At 45.8% G+C, this 19,758-nt stretch overlaps 2 protein-coding genes across 3 annotated transcripts; one reads left to right on the forward strand and one right to left on the reverse strand.

Annotated features, from left to right (window-relative positions):
• The first annotated feature begins 14,107 nt into the window (after positions 1-14,107).
• On the forward strand, positions 14,108-14,974 carry LOC141607140 (uncharacterized). The gene has a single exon (XM_074426500.1). The coding sequence runs from the start codon at positions 14,108-14,110 to the stop codon at positions 14,972-14,974; it is 867 nt and encodes a 288-aa protein (XP_074282601.1).
• Positions 14,975-15,079: 105 nt separating this feature from the next.
• Positions 15,080-19,403, reverse strand: LOC141605201 (flavin-containing monooxygenase FMO GS-OX5-like). 2 transcript variants are annotated; one of them, XM_074423886.1, is made up of 7 exons: positions 18,785-19,403; positions 17,478-17,548; positions 17,192-17,335; positions 17,018-17,100; positions 16,420-16,555; positions 16,108-16,284; positions 15,080-15,379 (listed from the first exon to the last, which is right to left on the reverse strand). In XM_074423886.1, exons 1-7 carry the CDS (start codon positions 19,320-19,322, stop codon positions 15,227-15,229), a joined length of 1,302 nt encoding a protein of 433 aa, XP_074279987.1. In that variant the 5' UTR covers positions 19,323-19,403; the 3' UTR covers positions 15,080-15,226. The 2 variants fall into 2 exon arrangements, with proteins under 2 accessions (XP_074279987.1, XP_074279988.1); XM_074423887.1 differs by having other exon boundaries at positions 15,101-15,379; positions 17,018-17,085.
• Positions 19,404-19,758: the final 355 nt, after the last annotated feature.

Genomic DNA, 19,758 nt, shown 5'->3' on the forward strand with positions numbered 1-19,758 from the left:
TTTGATATATTTATTGAAATTAGAGTTGTTCATGGACGGGACATACTCGTCCCGCCCGACCCGCTAACAAAGAGGGTTTGGACAACATTGATGGGGCATATTCTGCACCGCTGACCAAGTCAACATATTGAGCAAGGTCAAAGATATCCACAGCAAGTCAACGACTTAGACGACCTAGCCGATGCGGCCCATCGGCTGCTGCAACTGGGTCCCGGCATGGCAACCCGCCACCGGAACACATACCCGCGTACTCATATCCAAGACCCCTCGGTGAGTCACCGGGGCCCGCCGGCCTGCCATAGGTCCCTCGGCCGAGGGGTAGATCAGTCTTTCCACCTGCTAGCCACTTGGCCACTTGGCCACTACGTGACAAAAGGTGAAGTCTATAAATACTCCTCAACCTTCATTGAGGAGGGGATCCAATCCAGAAATACACAACTTAACCTAAATACACTATTCATCTGGTATAATCTTCCTTATCTCTCTACAATATATTCCTAGCCAATTAGCATACAACTTATACATCTAAGTTTACTGACTTGGGCGTCGGAGTGGGTACGCTTGGCTCAAAGCCAAGCCCTCGCCTGTTCATTGTTGCAGGAGAGGCCGAGAGGAACGATTAAGACCAAGGGAGAATCCAACTCAAGACATCATTCAACAAGCCACGGGTGGTAACTATACTTGCTCTGGAATTACACCCGGAACAATTGGCGCCGTCTGTGGGGAAAGCATACTAAAAGCTAATAAAATCCCTTAAAAACACAAAACAAAAACCCACCCAAAAAGCTAAGAAGATGTCGAAGCAACAAGACGCAGTCGTGTCCGACGAAACCGCGTTCCACCAAGATGATACCTTCAACAATTCTGGAGTCGTGCAGCCCTCCACCGGCGGGGTAATCCAACCGGAGTTCGGGATGCCGATAATACCGGACACGCCGCCGCCCCAACCAGTCACCATCATGGGGCATGTGGTTGACATAGCAAAGCTGAAAATGGTCCTGGACCTAATTAGTAATACGTCTGCTCACACTGTCACGCCGACAAGAGCGGCGGAAACTGTCCAGGAGACCAGGGCCCAAAATGTGACTCCGAGAAATTTGAACGGAGCACTAGGAGAAGCTGACCCAGCAAAGTCGCCGGGGGAGCCCGAAGTGGGCGTGGTAGACCTAAGTCCTTCCCGTACTCGTGGGAGGACAGCGTCCCCGCAACACGAACGAGGCATACCCCAAAGGAGCCAGAGGAGTCCGACTCAGCAGAGTTGGAGAAGAAGTCCAAGTCGAAGAAGGAGCCCCTCCCGCTACGAGGAGAGGAGCCGGGTTAGGAATGCGAGGAGCCGATCGCCACGTGTCATCCGGCATGTGATCAGACAGCCCCTCAGCGCCTACGTCCTAGAAGTCCAGGTGCCAACTAAGCTCAAGTTGCCGCCCATATCATACAAAGGGGAGGGTGATCCAGCCGACCACGCTGAGGCTTTCGAGTCTCACATGTCGGTATGGGAGCAGCCCGATGAAGTGTGGTGCCGAGTTTTCCCAACAACGTTGCATGGGATGGCTCAAAGTTGGTACAAGGGGCTTCCCGACGGCTCGGTGTACTACTACGCCGACCTAAGGGACGCCTTTTTAGCCCAGTACTCTTGCAACAAGAGAAGGGCCGTGGAGACATCGGACCTCCTAACTATCAAACAGGAGGGGGGCGAGTCTCTACGAAGCTACGTGAAGAGGTTCGACGGAAAGGTCCAGCAGATTCGAGAAATTAATCCCGAATTGGCAGCCTTCGCGCTGATGAAGGGCCTCCCAAGGGGAGACTTGAAAAATGAACTCATCAAGTGCGGAGGACTGAGCCTAGATGCCGCCAGGAGGATGGCCGACCAGGCCATCAAGGTAGAAGACTATCACAAGACATGGGTAGGCCCCAGCGAAGCCGAGCCCTCCGAAAAGAAGAGTCACCGGGAGGACAACCCGGATGAGAGGCGCCGTAACAACAACGGGTCACGGTCCGATGAAAGACGCCGTGACAATAACAGGTCACGGCCCGACAAACCTAACAGAAATGAACTCGGCGGATGCGGGGGAGCTCGGAACGTACTACAAAAACGGTGCGATGATCACACCCCTCTAGTCGTATCGGCCGCCGAGGTCTTCGCGTTGAGCAAGAACGAGGGCCGAGAGTGGGAAAGACCCCTAGGCCGAGGAGTGACGGTGACACGAGCGATCTTTGTGAGTACCACGGCCACACCGGACACTTAACCAACGACTGCCGACATCTGAAGAATGCCATTGAAGAACTGATCCGTAAGGGGAGCCTCGGCAAATATGTTGCCGGGGGACAGAAACCAGATGCCGGCTGGTCGCATAGCAAGTCCGTCTCTGAACGGGTAGGAGTAATCCACGTGGTCATCGGAGGCAACGGGAACGATGGGTCCGCTCATGGGCACAAACGGCACCGAACGAGCCATATCGGGCCATCAACTTTGTGCCCAATACAACCACCCCGCTCCCAACATCCCCGATATGACCATCGGGCGGAGGACTACGAGGGAGTCATCGCTCCTCACAAACCCACTTACGATCCACCTGGACATAGCCAACCGTTTGGTGAAGAGGTGCCCGATTGACACAGCGCCTACACAAACATTATGTACAGAGAATGCTTTCTCGGCCTCGGTCCGAGAGTCGAAGATTTGAGCCCCGCACCAACCCGCTGTACGGCTTTTCTCGGGGTCGGCCTGGTACCCCCGGGTCGGTCGGGATCGCCGTGAGGTTCGGCGAGGAACTGCACCAGGAATGTTATGTCTGAGTTTATAGTTATCGACGGCACATCCGCCCACAACGTGCTCATAGGTCGGGTCACTTTGAGTGAAACCGACGCCGTAATTTCCATCCGGGCCATGACATTGATATACGTCTCGGACCGGGGGGAAGCACATAAGCTCGCCTCGAAGAACGAGAAGGAACCCGGCGTATGGGAGATACACACCAAATGCCCCTCCAAGACGGATAGCTCGAAAGCCAAAGATCGTTATTCTTAGCCCAAGCGGAGACGTGTTTGAGGACGCCTTGGAGCTTACCTCTTTGACCTCAAACAACGAATCCAAGTTCGAGGCGGTGATAACCGGAGTCGCTAGCTGAGACCGCCGGGGCGGAGCATGTCGTGGTAAAAACAGATTCGCTCTTATTGACCAATCAGATCAAAGGAGAGCACAAGGCTCGGGACCATAGGACGACAAGGTATCTAGAGGGGGTGAGAGCCGTCGCCTCAAAATTAAAATCCTTCCGTATACAACACACTCCCGGGCCGACGACGACCGAACCATCGGCATGGTCGAAGGAGCAGAGACCGAGGAGGTGGAGATTGACCCAGCCGCACCGTAAATGCGTCGGTGTCAACCTGGAACCAAAATTCAGAGCCGAACTCCTGGACCTGCTGAGGAAAAATAAAGACGTTTTCGCCTACTCAGCGGCCGAGATGCCAGGCGTGAGCCGGGAGGTAATTATTCACAAGCTAAACGTACTCCCCAACGCTCGCCCTGTCAAGCAAAGGATGAGGAACTCCTCAGTCGAGAAAGATGAGGCCATCAAAGCCGAGGTAGATAAACTACTTACGGCGGGCTTTATTATGCCTTGCACTTACCCTGAGTGGTTAGCCAATGTTGTGATGGTAAAGAAATCATCGGGGGCATGGAGAATGTGTGTAGACTTTACCCAACTTAATAAAGCATGCCCCAAAGATTGTTACCCTCTGCCTCGGATAGATAGCTTAATCGACGCCACGGCAGGCTACACCATGCTGAGCCTGCTGGACGCCTTCTCGGGATATCACCAGGTTTTCATGGCTGAGGAAGACATGCCTAAATGCGCATTCATCACCGCTAACGGCACATACATGTACAAAATGATGCCGTTCGGTTTGAAAAACGCCGGCGCAACGTATACAAGGCTGGTGGACAAAGTGTTCCAAAATCAAAAAGGGCGAAACATTGAGGCCTACGTCGACGATGCTATTGTGAAAAGCAAGTCCGACAGCGAGCACCTGGCCGATTTACACGAAACATTTTGTTCACTAAGGAAATACAAGATGAAGCTCAACCCAATGAAATGCAACTTCGGGGTCCGGGCAGGAAAATTCCTCGGAGTACTTGTCAGTGCCAGAGGCATCGATGCAAATCCAGACAAAATCCAAGCAATCCTAGACCTGCCGGAGCCAAGGAATCGAAAAGAGGTTATGATGCTGACCGGAAGAATGGCGGCTCTCGCCCGTTTCATCTCTCGGTCAGCCGACAAGAGCACCCCATTCTTCAAAGTGTTGAAAGGGAATAAAGACTTCAGTGGGGGAGGAATGAGCACGGCTTTCAAACAACCGAAAGCTCATCTTCGACTCTCCCAACTCGTCCAGGCCGATCTTTGGGGAGACGTTATACCTATACATAGCATTTTACCTCGGCCACGGTCGGTGCGGTGATCATCGAGGAAGAAGACAAACAAAGAACACCCAATCTACTTTGTCAGCCATACGCTGTTGCCCGCCGAGAGAAATTACCCACTAATCGAAAAAGCAGCCTTCGCCGTCGTCGTTGCCACGAGGAAGTTAAAACCCTACTTCGACGCGCACCCCGTGACGGTCCTAACCGATCAGCCGTTAGAGAAAGCTTTGGAAAAATTCGAACAATCCGGCAGGCTCATCAAGTGGGCAGTGGAACTCTCCGGCTTCGGCATTCAGTACAAACCAAGACCTTCGATAAAGGGGCAAGCACTTGCAGATTTCCTGGCCGAATGCACGTATCAAGAAGAGCCAAACCCAGGCGTATGGGAGGTCTACACCGACGGCTCCTCCACGACGAACAGCTCAGGAGCCGGCATCCTCATCATCAGCCCAAACGGGGACGAGTTCGAGTACGCCTTGAAATTCACCTTCTCGGCCTCGAACAACGAATCCGAATACGAGGCGGTGATAACCGGGGTCGAGCTAGCTAGGGCTGCGGAGCAGAGCACATTGTGTTGAAGATGTACTCACCGTTGGTTACTAACCAAATCAGAGGGGAGTTTGAGGCTCGGGACGACGGAATGGTAAGGTACCTAGAAAGGGTAAAGGCCGACATAGCGAAATTGAAGTCTTTCCAAATCCAATGCGTTCCCGCATCCGAGAACAACCGGGCCGACGCTCTCAAACCGCAGCTCAACCATCAAGAACGTCGGCCCAACCGTGCTTTGGTAGATATCGAGAATGCGAAGAGCATCACCGAGACCGACGGCATGGTGGGCAACGTAGAGGCCGAGACAACGTGGATGACTCCGATAATGAAATACAAACTTACGGGTGAATTCGGAGGGCCGCAATCCCTCGGCCAAAATAAAACGGATCGCCGCCAGGTACTCAGTGTTCGAAGGAGAACTGTACAGAAGGTCCATAATAAGACCACTCTTGAAGTGTGTCGGTCCGGTAAACGCACGAGCCGAGTGACAGAGATTCACGAAGGCATCTGTGGACACCACATGGGGGCAAGAACGCTAGCCCACAAAGCTCTACGAGCCGGCTACTTCGCCCACCATGCTTCAAGATTCCGAACAAAGACCAAGAAGTGCACGAATCGTCGATGCATGCCCCGTGTACACGCTCCCTCCAGGGACCTACAACCGGTGCTTAGCCCTCTTCCCTTCGCACAGTGGGGGATGGACATGCTAGGGCCATTCCCAACAGCCTCCGGAGGAAGGAAGTTCTTGATCGTCGCGTTGATTACTTCACCAAATGGGTTGAAGGCGTAGCGATGACTGCGAAGACCACAAATGAGAGTTCGGAGTGACTCGATAATGAATTGGTTAGAAGAGCTTGGTATCAAGTTTGCATACTCCTCCGTCTGCCACCCACGAGCAAACGGACAGCGCGAGCGGCCAACAAAACGATCCTCAACGGTTTGAAGAAGACAAATCGAAGACCTTAAGGGAAGGTGGGCCGATGAACTACCCGGCGTCCTATGGTCCCTTCGAACCACGGAGAAAGAAGCAACGGGGTACACCCCTTTCTACCTAGTCTACGGTTCCGGCGATCCCCGCCAATTGAAGCGACGGTGCCAACATTCGAACGGCTACCTTTAACCCGATTGAAAACGAGGAAGGCATGAGAGCTTCCTTAGACCTAGTCGAAGAAAGCCGAGATACAGCACGCCTCAACTTAGCAGTATATCAAAACCGGATGAAAAGAGCCTACAACCGAAGAGTCCACAAAAGGGACCTAAGAGTGGGAGACCTAGTCCTAAGAAAGTCGGCTGCCACTAACAAGGGAAACATTCACGGTAAGTCGACGGCCAACCGGGAAGGTCCCTACAAAGTGGTTGAAGAGATGAGGCCGGGTACATACCGGCTGACGGACATGGAGGGTGTGCCTTTGATGAGCCATTGGAACACCGACAACTTAAGAAAGTACTTTGTATAGCGGCGGAGGTGTCCAAGCCCATTGTGGACACCCCAATGCGTAATCATAACAAATGAAGAATCACCCAAATTTTCCATCAAAGTGCTTGTCCCCTCCATAAGTTGCCACCGGTCACCACCCAAAGAAGAAACGTATACTCGGTGCGGTTGAGACGCAAGCCCGGCGGTCAATATGCCTACGATTCACGAATGCTATCGAGCCATAACCCCGATTACCTCGGCCCTAGCCGAGAGCGACGGGGACACAATGATCGATACGCGCTATCGAGCCGTAACCCCGATTACCTCGGCCAAAGCCGAGAGCGACGGGGACACAACGACCGATATGCTAGAAGAAACGTATACTCGGTGCGGTTGAGACACAAGTCCGGCGGTCAATATGCCTACGATTCTGAATGCTATCGAGCCATAACCCCGATTACCTCGGCCCTAGCCGAGAGCGACGGGGACACAATGACCGATACGCGCTATCGAGCCGTAACCCCGATTACCTCGGCCAAAGCCGAGAGCGACGGGGACACAACGACCGATATGCTAGAAGAAACGTATACTCAGTGCAGTTGAGACGCAAGTCCGGCGGTCAATATGCCTACGATTCACGAATGCTATCGAGCCATAACCCCGATTACCTCGGCCCTAGCCGAGAGCGACGGGGACACAATGACCGATACGCTATCGAGCCATAACCCCGATTACCTCGGCCTTAGCCGAGAGCGACGGGGACACAATGACCGGTATGCTAGAAGAAATGCTAAAGACGTTAACACGCTTGAGATGTGCATTCTAATCGCCTCGGCCATGCCGACGGTAAAACGAAGGCACTCAATTAAATAACGCAAAGAGACAAGTGAAGAATGATGATCAAAGTCCCGGCCAAAGCCAAGGACCAAAAGATAAAACTTTACTGAAAATAATTGCAAGGAGAGTACAGACGACGGCCGTCCCCATAAGGACAAATTTTTAACTCTACCTACCAAAGCTTTACAAAAAGCAAGGAAACAAAAAACAAAAGGTTACGAGACTTGGGGATTTGAAGCGCCAAAAGATGGCGGGGAGAGAAGGCTCAATAATGGCCCCGAACAGCTAAAGCTATCCGAAACGCCAGGTGAGTCCGGTGACGACCGCCCGTCTCCCTATGCCTGTTCTTCGTCCTCCATCGCAGCAGCGGCGCCTCTCGGTGGGCGGCTCGGAAGAGGGCTCGACATTCTCAAGTGCCTTTAGCGCGTCACCCTCCTTCACCTTGGCATCATAGACCGCCTTGTCCTCGGCAACCGAGCCGCCTTCGCCTCCTCCGTCTTCTCTCGCCGCCGCCGCCTCCGCAGCCTCGGCCATCTCGTCCAAAAAGTCGCTCAAATTTATCCCACGGGAAAGAGCCCTCGGGGACGAGCTTCCTTATTGCCTCCCTGGTCGCCTCCTCGGCCTGGTCCCGGAATTGAGCGCACATTTTAGGGAGAAGATCATCTTGAAGCATTGCAATGTCTTTCTCCTTTTGGGCAACGGCAGCCTGCGCGTCCCTGAGCGCCTCCGCCTGGTTGTCGAACAGATCCTTCCACTGATCCCTCTTGGCAACCACGGCGTCATAAGCATCCTTGTACCTATCCCGCTCCTCCATCATCTTGGCAGTAGCGCCATCAGCTTCCTCAACTTTGGCCCTCTCGGCCCCCAGCAGCGTCTCAACCTCCTCCACGCGCTTCTTGGCGTAAAAGAGATCCGATTTAAACTTCGCGCTTCCCCCTTTGCGGCGGAGAGGTCAAGTTTAAGCTTCGCCATCAGCGGCGCAGCTTGGGCCATGGTTTTCTCCTGCTCCGCGATATAGGAGCCGGCTTGTTGGGTCCACTTCGCCAGCCTCTTATACATTTTCACACCCTCCGCCACAAGCTCGGAGGCAGAGATCTTCTGAGCGGAGGAGTCAACAATGACATTTCCGTCACCCGCCTTCTCGATAGCCCTCTCGGGCTGCTTCCCTGATTGCCGTTCAATAAGAACGACGGTTGCCGAGGGAGGATCTGCAAAAAATTTGCACAAAGCATCCATGTCACCTTGAATTGACACATCGAAAGCGGTCATCCGGGATATCCAAATAACCACTAAATCCGAACCATAAGTTAGATCCGTACCAGTTTGGACCCTCTTCGCTCGAGGGCCAGTTTTCTCCCCGCCAACGGTGGAGGTAGATGGCGGATCTTTCCTCTTCTCCCCGACAACGGTGGAAGCAAGCGGTGGCTCCTTAGCAACGGTCACCGACCCCAAGAATATCAACGACCTCCACAGTTCCTTCGAACCACCAAGGTCGAAGAGGGAGCCGGCACGACGCCGCCGCCGACCTGGTCGCAGCTTTCTTCGTTCTCTTTGGCACGCCTCCGAGAACCCTTGCCTGGGCCGCCACCGGATCTACCCCTTTCAACTGCTTATCCATGAGCTCGTTGGGGGACGGTCTACGATCGCGCGCTTCAGCCGTGGGATGCTGCTCAACGACCTTCCCGTCCTTATCAAGGCCTAACCGCTTCAAGGTACTCTCGGACAGATCCTGGCCAAACCGGTCTACAAAAAGAAAACCAAACAAGAATTACACGACAGGAATAGAACATAGCTCTAAAAAACAGGAGCATAACAGGCAAAAATGGGCCTCACACCGACCCCACTCACCCCGGGCCGAGGGCCGGTATGAGGGCCGACGTGACAGAGCGGCTCATCTTGAAGAATAATCCGAGTCGGGGCAGCCATCCCTTCTCAAAGATCGAGCACAACAGACGCCCGCTCCTCATCCTCGCAAGAGGAACCTTGAAGCGTCCATTTTCACCTTACCCCGGGAGGTACACTCCTCATACTCTTCCCGGTTCTCACACCGCAAGTAAACAGGGCTCTGGAAAGACCGGGCAATGGGTAATCCTCCGCACTTGGACATAAACCCACCGCCGTTGCCGTCTTTGCGGAAGTAAGCTTGTTCACGGAGACATAGCCTGGCTCCGTCTCGTCGCTGTACCACCCCACTTTACCGGCAATTGACGGTCGAAGACTGTGGAGTCGGCGGAATAAGTTGACTGTCGGGATCTCTCCCCTAAAGAGACAAAGCCACACAAAGCCAACTATCGTCCTCATGGCCAGCGGATGTAGTTGGGCCACCGCGACGTTCATAGCTCTGATAATGGCCACGACGTATTTATTCAGAGGAAACCGCAGCCCATACTCCAGATGCCTGATGTACACGCCGGTGTGACCCGGTGGAGGGCAACAGACCGCCTGACCCTTTTTAGGAATAACGATCTTATACCCCTCACCGAACGAGAAATGGCCTCCGAAAAATGTCTCGCCGAACAACCGGCGAACTTATGGGACCAACCACGTTCAAGACCGGTCGTGCGGGGCTCGCCATGATCCGGACGAGACAGTCTCCCACCATCGGAAGGGGTCCCCTCATCCTCATCAGCATCCTCACCCTCATCCTCCCGTCCCTCCAGAATTGGTGGATCGACTATGGGAGAAGGAGACCTAGGGCCCCCAAACCTTATCGGAATGGCGTCTAGTATCTCCTCCCCATCAAGACGCAACGGGGAATCCTCCGGCGCGAAGTACTAGTCCCGCGCCGATGAGCGACATAATAGCAACAATTATTTAACAAAATAAAAAGTGAAGAAGTTTGTTTGTTTACCTTGAAGAAAAACACTCGCCGGAATAACAACTCCGAATGTTAGAAGACAGAAGCCCTTGAAAGTTTAGAGAAGAAAAAATTTTGGAGAATGAAATTGGACCAATTTCACGAGCAACCGCCCTATTTATAGGGAAAAGCCCATGAAGAAGGACCAATCAAAGAAACAGCCCATGAAGCGTCAACCAATCAGCGTGCGGACACGTGTCGGACATGCAACCACGGGATGTCAATCGTTGCAACAGATTAGACGTCAATCAATGCAATGATGACCAAGCGTCTTCAACACGCCTATTCATATCTCCTTGCCTATTCACCTTCCTCAACAAATTCCCAAGCATCTGTTCTCCGCCACCACATGATCAACCAGGCCGACAAAGACCGGCGGGGGCAATCAAAAACTACCGGCACTCTCAAACCCGGTCTCGACCAGCGTCCCTTTCTTTTTTTCCACATCGGATGCCCAATACACATCCATGTGGAGGGGGATATGGTACGGCCTAAGAAAGACCAGGCAGAGGCAAAAGAAGCCGCCTCAGAAGAAGCCGATGCAGAAAAATTTTCTACAAACTACTTGCGCAGAATATACGCTCGTACGTACATCGAAGCCCATACCACGGCATGACTACGCCGGGGCAAATTGATGGGGCATATTCTCGCACCGGCCGACCAAGTCAACACATTGAGCAAGGTCAAAGATATCCACAAAAAGTCAACGACTTAGACGACCTAGCCGATGCGGCCCATCGGCTGCCAACTGGGTCCCGGCATGACAACCCGCCACCGGAACACATACCCGCGTACTCATATCCAAGACCCCTCGGTGAGTCACCGGGCCCGCCGGCCTGCCATAGGTCCCTCGGCCGAGGGGTAGATCAGTCTTTCCACCTGCTAGCCACTTGGCCACTTGGCCACTACGTGACAAAAGGTGAAGTCTATAAATACTCCTCAACCTTCATTGAGGAGGGGATCCAATCCAGAAATACACAACTTAACCTAAATACACTATTCATCTGGTATAATCTTCCTTATCTCTCTACAATATATTCCTAGCCAATTAGCATACAACTTATACATCTAAGTTTACTGACTTGGGCGTCGGAGTGGGTACGCTTGGCTCAAAGCCAAGCCCTCGCCTGCTCGTTCATTGTTGCAGGAGAGGCCGAGAGGAACGATTAAGACCAAGGGAGAATCCAACTCAAGACATCATTCAACAAGCCACGGGTGGTAACTATACTTGCTCTGGAATTACACCCGGAACAAACATATTTTCCAAATGTCCGGCTCACGTCCGACCTGAGTCCGCATTTGACTACCTTTAATTTAAATATATAAGTCTAAGTAGCAAAAGTGACTCTATTAATAATTAAAATAATTGTAGCAACATTTGATGTAATAAATATGATAGTATTCACCAATTTGAGTGGTAAAAGTGACAATAATAGTAGACAGAGTAGTGAAAGTCATAGTAGCAAGAATGATAATAATGAAATTAACAGTATTAAATGCGAGAGTAGTGAAAATAAATAAATATAGCGGGAGTAGTGAAAATAACAGTAGTAACAAAAAATGTTATAAAAGTAACAATATGAACAACGAATAAAGTTAGCTAACAATTCAGTTTAAGAAAAATATTTTATTTATTTAAATATATAAGTTTGATAAAATTAATGAAAATAATGAATTTAACTATAAAAATAGCGGGAATAGTCAAAGAAACAACAGTAATCAAAGGAGTAGTGAACGTAATAGTATTAACAGGGGTATGTCGTGGACGTAATAATATCAACGGTGGGAGAATAAGTGATCGTGTTTTAGATAATTTGTTGATAAATTTTAATTTCATCATAATTACAAGATATATCATAGAATAATGTATTATAAATCGTAAATGTTTGTGTTAAAAAATACGAACGCAATTATATTTCATAAAAAAATAAAATTTAAATGATAAATAGAGCCATAGAGATAGCCCGGTGGGGGCGAAACCAAACTTAGTTAAATGTAAACTAATGGTACAGATGATAATTATCATAAGTAAATAAAATATTTTGTTCGATTTTTTTTCAAGTATACTTAACTCAGTAAATACATTACATTAAATATAAGCTAGAAGTACATATTTAATAAGTATTATAAGTAAATATTATTTTAACTCGACTTTTAACATACAAATAACAAAAGAGATACATATTTAGCAAAGAGATTAATGTGTCACAATGGTAATAGCAAGTCTTTATGCCTTAAGAGGTCATGGGTTCGATCCTTACCAACAACATTTTTTATCTATATAGTTAATTAAAGTAATTTAACAAGTTAACCACACATCTAAAATTACTAACTTAACCCTACACTAATTAATTGATGTTAACTCTAATTTGCCACGTGTCGCGATGTCATTGGTCGTGTATGGCTTTTTTCATACACCTCGTGTATGTGTAGCCTTTTTGTGATCTGCTCACCCGTAAGAAATCGCACGTTAAGCCCTCTTTAGTCTTTACATTAATGTATAATTAAAATCTTGATTATCATGTTTTTTTCCTTCAAAACTTAATTAAGGTTGATATTTTTCTTCCTTTTGTTTTTTAAATGAATGTATCGAATCTCTAATCTCATAATCTCATAGTTGGGATGAAAAAGACCCTATCATTTAAGCTAATTCGATCCTATCACTTAAGTTAATTTCTTGTTCTTTTAAAGTTGAGAAGTGGATTGGGTGTTTGCTTTGTACTCCCTTAATTTCATTAATTTAGCTTTAGGTTACCAGATTTGATTTGATGCCCGTACGATGCACGCATAACAAAATATTGTTCTGTTTTTAAATAAACTTTTGAAAAATGCTAGTTCTTACATGTGAAAAATATATGTTTGTCATTGTTAAGTAACCTATGAGTTTAAAATTTATTCCTTTGAGAGAGATGTTATAGGCTAGTCGTTTGACTATTTGTAGAACCAAGATTTTTAAATAGTACAAGTAGTAGTTAACCTTGGTCGGATATGATCAACATATTTGAATAAAATGTTTCACTAACAAATCTCGTATGTTTATCTGATGACCCAAAGTCCCACGTCATATGAAGAACAATATAAATCAAAATCAAAATTTTAGTTAATTCAGATGGTCAGGTCTAATAAGTGAAATTCATGTCCAAGTTACAAAATTATTAGCATTTAGAGATTTTTTTAGTAACTTCACACCTTCAAAAATATTTTTGGCTATTAAATCACTTAGTTCCGGCCATTTACTAAGGTTCAAGAAGCAAGGTTAGTGAGGAAAGTCAAGTTTGTCTATTGTCCTACACTCCTACTATGTATCAATTTTTGACTCCTTTACTAAGGTTCTATCAAGAAACGAGTCTGGGTTTGTACGTATTGCTCAAGCTCGAAGTCATGCCCTCAAGTCTCAAGGAATAGTATTGAGATAATGAGACATTTTTCAAAAAATTAAGTATTAAATATCATGAATTTACTCAGGCCCTGTTTGGTAAACAGCGGATTAATTTCAGCATAAGCAGATTGCAAAAGCAAATTATAAATGGCAGATTTTATCAGAAGGTTTGACTAGCATATTATAATTAGCAGAATTAATTTAAGTGTTTGGTAATTGACAGATTACGAATAGTAGATTGTTAGTTTTATTTGTAAAATGGAGAAAAATTTCCTATTTTACAATATTCTAACCAATATGCTAGGGTAAGCAGCATATTGACCCCAAATATGTTGTTTCAATATGCTGTTTACCAAACACTAAAATTAGCATATTGATTGGTCAAACATGTTAAAACCCTTAAATATGCTAAAAATTGATCAATATGCCGTTTACCAAACAGCGCCTCAATATAAATTCCAAAATAATCTATTGAATCAAGATTACTTCTCATGCTTATAAGTTATTGGTAGCGGATGGGGTGGACATGGCTGGTCAGTCGGATAGTGCTCGTGATATGATGCTATGGAATCGTATTTGGAATGCTCAGTTTTGCCTAGGATAAAAGTGTTTTTTTGGCAATTATGTAATGATGCTTTAGCAACTAAGATGAATATTGCTAAGCGAGTGGGCTTGATTGATGATGTGTGTGCACAGTGCAAGTCGAGAGCGGAAACGTGTCTCCATGTTGTCCGAGGGTGCGGTTGGGTGGATGCGGTCTGGGAGGGGCTAGGAATCGAGGTACGAGGTGCGGAGGGGTTTGAAATGGTGAGGGATTGGATGGAGGAAGCTGGACGCGAGATGGATGCGAAGACTTGGGAGATGTTTATGGTTGGGTGTTGGGCTTTATGGGAAAGGCGTAATAGGACTTTGTTCGAGGAGGAGGTTTGGAGGGCGGACTTGGTGATTCAGAGAGCAAGAGAGGTGTTGTGGGAGATGTCGGATGGGGCAGGGCCATTGGCTGCTCCGAGGGAGTATGTGGCAGCGGGTTGGGCGAGGCCTGAGAGGGGTAGGGTGAAGATTAATGTTGATGCGGGAGTTAAAGAGGGAGTCGGGACGAGTTGGGGCGTCGTATGCAGGGGTGAGGATGGGATGATGCTATGGGGTGCAACAATCCAGGCTCGTGTTCTATATCACCCTACTTTGGCGGAAGCAGTGGCTATTCTATCCGGGTTAAAGGAAGCTGAATCAAGAGGCATTCGGAGGTTGATAGTTGAGGGGGATTGTGAAGTGGTCATAGAAGATTTGAAGAAGAGACGGACAGGGCGCAATGATATTTTTCTTGTTTATTACGATATTTTGAAACTTTGTCGTAGGTTTGATGATGTTAGTTTTTCTTTTGTGCGTAGAAGTTGGAATAAGGTGGCACATGAGTATGCTCATGTTTTGCCGTGGGTGGAGGGGCGTCGTAGTTGGGAGGGTGTATTTCCTCCCTATATAGCGGCGTTGGCAGATGCAGATTTAGTTAATTCTTAGTGCTCCCCAATAGGGGATTCAAAAAAAAAAAAAAAAAGATTACTTCTCATGCATGTGTCCTAAATGTGAAAGATTGCATGTTTACCTATAAATATCATGGAATCCTGAGGTATATGGTATCACTCATATGTCAAACAACATCATCACAAAATATTTTTTTTATCAAAGTATTTCAATCCACTTTCTAACTTATAAATTATCCCAAAATACAACACAAACACTTGAGGGACACTTCTTTGTACCCTTTTTTGATCATAAATTGTTAGCCAAAACATATCCATCTTTCCTTTCCCGTTCATCTTCATTCTGACTATTTTGTTTGCGTTTAAGGATATCCCTAAACATGTTCTTCCGCCAATCTTCCAACGGTGATATTCCCGCTTCTTCTGCTATCCGATCCAAATACTAAAAATAGGCCACGATGATAATAATTAGAAGTATACTTGCAAAGTCAAAACTACTCTTACAACTCATAGGCATCACTTCAAATGTTGATATTTCATAATTACAAGGTCACATCATAGCTATTTCTCCTAGGATTTCTATATATGGAGAAAATAGCTTTGTGCAAATTAAAGCCGGTTCTACAATTCCACCTTTTTTTTTTCATTTTCCAAAGGTCGCGGGTTTGAATCCTGGCAACCTCAATAACTCACGAAGTGGAATTTCAGCACATGGTATGCTGGAACCTGTGCACTAACCACTCTTCAAGTCCAATGGAAATTCAAGTGAGGGGACGTAATAGAAATAAATATAATAGTTGGAAATCAATCATCACCTTAAAGTTTTGTTTGAGATGGTTCATCTATCAGTCCATATCTTAGATAATACAGTTATAAATTATATATTCCCTCCTTCTCATTGATTTGTTTACCTATGATTAAAGGAGTAGTAGTCACCATAGCTAGCCTTCACACTCAGAAAGTTGTTTGGAAATATTCCAACAGAGTAAGACTAGTTTGTTTGTGTGATCAAGGTTTACTTGTTGGTACAAGAAGGTTAATGACACATTAAATTTAACCCTTAAATGAGATGGAGTGCATTCAATCAGGGGTGCTGATTCTGTAGAGAAACATGATGATGAAATTAAGCGAGGAGTCGGAATATATAAGGAATGTGAGATACGCAATTACCTCGTCATTATCTGGGAGAAAATGAGTATGGTACTTAGGCCTCTTCAGTAATGACATTTGCTGATAATACTCGTGTACGTCTGCCAACATCGTTTCAGTTGGTGGTAGACGTACTTTGGCGGATAATACTCTTGCTATCCACTTTGATTGCATTTCCATTGTATCAAATATTAGTATCTGTTCAAGGAGAAAAGCATAAAAATTTATGAGTACTCAACAATACTCCCTAAGTTTCTTATCGACAGTAATACTCGTAATAGATAAGAATCATAATCAAAGTAATACAATGCTGCAATGCTATTCTGTGCTGACCTTTTGAGGTATACCCAGGAAAGAAAGCCAAGGTGCAAGTTCTGGTGGGAACACATGCTTGTATAGTGGTCCAACTCGATCATCATCGACACTTACAATACCATTTGTTTTCAGAAACGGATACTCATATTTGTACCTGTCAAGAAGTAAAACAACACACAACATTACCCTAGAATTTTGAAAGGTTTCCGTTTATGTGAGTATTCCTAATAGTTAATCCCCCTTATACTAAAATAATAAGAGATCTTCAAAATTTTCCCGCTTAAATGAACTTGGCTGTAATTGAGCTTTCATTATATCGTATTTGTAATTGGGTTTTTATCATATCATATCTGTAATTGGGCTTTCATTATATTATATCTATAACTTTTTTTGACAGCCGTATTATATCTATAACTGGATTGTACTAAACTTTCCTTTTTCCACCGATTAATACAAAACATTAATAATAATAAATTTTACAACTAAATTTCAAATTGAGTTAAATATCATTTGTATAACACAAAATCTCATTGAAGACGGGCACTATCGTTACAAGCTGAAAACGGATAGTGCCCCTCTCACAATATGCAAGTGGCACTATCCATGGGGTGCTTACCCTGTACAATGCATGATAACGGTGGCCTGAACTGATGATCCGTCCTCAAACTCTACTGTGCCGTCTTCCTTAGTGTCACGAATCTACAAAACAATTAGCGGATAAATATTTTTAATGGCAACAGATTTTATAGTAACAAGAAAGGATCAAGGAAGTAAACAAACTATGACTTACAGAGGAGTGCTGCCATAGATTATGATCAAGTTTAGAATATGTAGCATCAGGGGACCTTGATGAGACATGAACCTCCGTAGCAACCTTACAAATATCCCGCGAAATATCGTATGCACTTGGTCCATTCCCAATTACAACCACAACCTGTTCAACCAGATGTTACATAGATTAGGTAAACTCACTGAGCCGTGGTATTCATGATTTGTGTTCTAGATAGACTCAATGGCATTAAGAATGCCGTCGTCGTTTGTCCTGTTACAAGGTAAAAAGGTAATAAAAAATTTACCTGATTGTGAAATGGCTCAGGAACTCTGTAGTTATGGCTGTGTGTTTGTTTTCCTGGCCATTTCTCAATTCCTGTCATGTTGAATTAGGCAATATATAAAGAAACAATCCGTCTCATTGTAGATTATGATCTGAACCATAGCTAGTTAATTATTGAATGTATTGAATAGTAAGTAATCTGGAGGCATTGATAAGTTGCATATCATTGCCAAATGAGGCCAGTACAATTTAGGGGGACGGGATTCGAACCTTTGACCTATTGTCAGGGTACCTCTATCTTAACTAGGGATGACAATGGTCCCATACCCAACTCGTTCCAGGTCGAATATGATCCTATTTTCACAGACCCGTCGGATACGAGCAGGATCCGAATACACTTATTTTAAAACGGATCTGGATATGAATCTCGTTGCTCAGACCCGTTCTAGATCAAACTTCTTGTTGTCCCTACTTTTAACCACTAAGTTAAAACCTTTACTATATGTTAATTTACTAATGATTAATCACACATTATAGAATGAGACGGTCCATTTTTGTAAAAAAACAATTCATTTTATGTTAATAAATGAGTTGTTCTCTTACAAAATGGGACGGTCTCAGAGTGTGAGACCGTCTCATGCAATAATGATTAATAAAACGTGAAACAGGAGAAGAATTACCACTTTATAAGACAATGAGTTACTCCCTCTACTGTCAATTGGTTTTAGAGTGGAACCTCCTTGTCTTATAAAGCGGACTCTTTTTCCTCCATTTGGGTGCAGCCCAGGCCGTTGCTTGTTTTAACAATGATGCGTATGCCATCTGGTGAACTTTTGTTGGCGGGTAATAAATTCCTAAAAGTTAAAAAAAGATAACTGATAAAAATGAGTTGTTCTTTTACAAAATGGGACCGTCTCACTTTAAGACCGTCTCATCATGCAATAATGATGCTGAGATAATAGGTAAGATATTTAGCACAATTGACAATCCTAATACTCCCTCCATTCAACTCCACAAAGCCATTATGCTTTATCACGTTTGCCAACGCGGTTTTTAGTCGGCAAATGTCTTTAGTTACGTATTTGCAAAAATTATAAAGTTAGATATTTTTAATGTACTCTTAAAGACGAATAAAATAAGATCTCACATTAATATATTTTCACTTATGTATCGAGAGAAAATTGAAGTTGAATGTCCGCTTGTGAATAGTGTGCAAAAGAGATAATGGCTTTGTGGAGTTGAATGGAGGGAGTATGCATCTGCCAAAAGTGAACTTTTGTTGGCGGGTAATAAATTCCAAACAGTTAAAAAAAGACGGCTACTGTTTACCTGGTACACGAGCTACACGTGGCACAGTACAGTGACCGTTACAAACCACAACAGCTTCAAAAACCTCTTGTTCCAATTTTACCCTTCCACCCTGTTCTTTTACCCGCCACTCAACTACCCATCTATCCACTCTATCGCCAACTCGCTCAACCCGTATAACCTCGGATTCAAACCGAATCAACTCAGTAATCCCATACTGAGTTGCAAAATCATTCAAAAAAGCCAACACTTCTTGATGACCCGGATAAGGTCTCGGGTCACCGTATTGTCTATCCTCAAAGCCAAACCCCGAGAATTCCATAAGGACTCGAGGCAGGTTGGTTCGGAGTGACTTGTAGACACTACTGTGGATAATTTCTCGACTCGGGTCGTAACCAAGTTCGTCAGACTCAACCCGTGGGTCATACACCCATAACCCGCCTAGTTTGTCGGATTTCTCGAAGATGACGACCTGGTGACCTTCATTTTGGAGCTCCCGGGATGCAATCAGACCCGCCACACCCGCCCCAATTACTGCCACTTTGTAGGACTCTCCCATATTTTTTGGTATAGTGACGTTGAAATTTGGTATAGATGTCTTTGTGTACTGATTGATTAAGTAATGTACTCAACTACTCATCTGTCCAAGTTGACTGATGATGTTGATGTTTGTTTCTTAATCTTTTTTTTTACTTAAAAGACATTTTAAATTAAGTACCTTTGTACTGTAATTTGTTAATTGTAAAGCGGTTTTACACGAGACTTGAGACAATTATGGGTGGTTGTCTTCCTTCTAGCCTTATCGTGAAACTTCAGACAACTTTCCATAACTATGAGTATTGGATTTTCGAACATATAAATACAAGAACATGAACTCCGATGATGAGTTATATTCACAACTCGAGTTAGAAATCCGTGAACATAAATCAGCAAATAGTCGGTCTCTCTTAAGATGAGTACATCCGTTTAAGCTTAAAACGGGGACATATTTTTTG

Source organism: Silene latifolia, chromosome 10 (assembly GCF_048544455.1).
Source record: "Silene latifolia isolate original U9 population chromosome 10, ASM4854445v1, whole genome shotgun sequence".
Lineage (NCBI taxonomy): Eukaryota > Viridiplantae > Streptophyta > Magnoliopsida > Caryophyllales > Caryophyllaceae > Silene > Silene latifolia.

Coding starts and splice junctions, on each gene's coding strand:
- LOC141607140 (XM_074426500.1), top strand. CDS start 14,108: ATGAATATTGCTAAGCGAGTGGGCTTGATTGATGATGTGTGTGCACAG.
- LOC141605201 (XM_074423886.1), bottom strand. CDS start 19,322: ATGGGAGAGTCCTACAAAGTGGCAGTAATTGGGGCGGGTGTGGCGGGT. Junction 17,549..18,784: donor ACGTGTAGCTCGTGTACCAG/GTAAACAGTAGC, acceptor TCAACATGACAG/GAATTGAGAAATGGCCAGGA. Junction 17,336..17,477: donor CTGAGCCATTTCACAATCAG/GTAAATTTTTTA, acceptor CTGGTTGAACAG/GTTGTGGTTGTAATTGGGAA.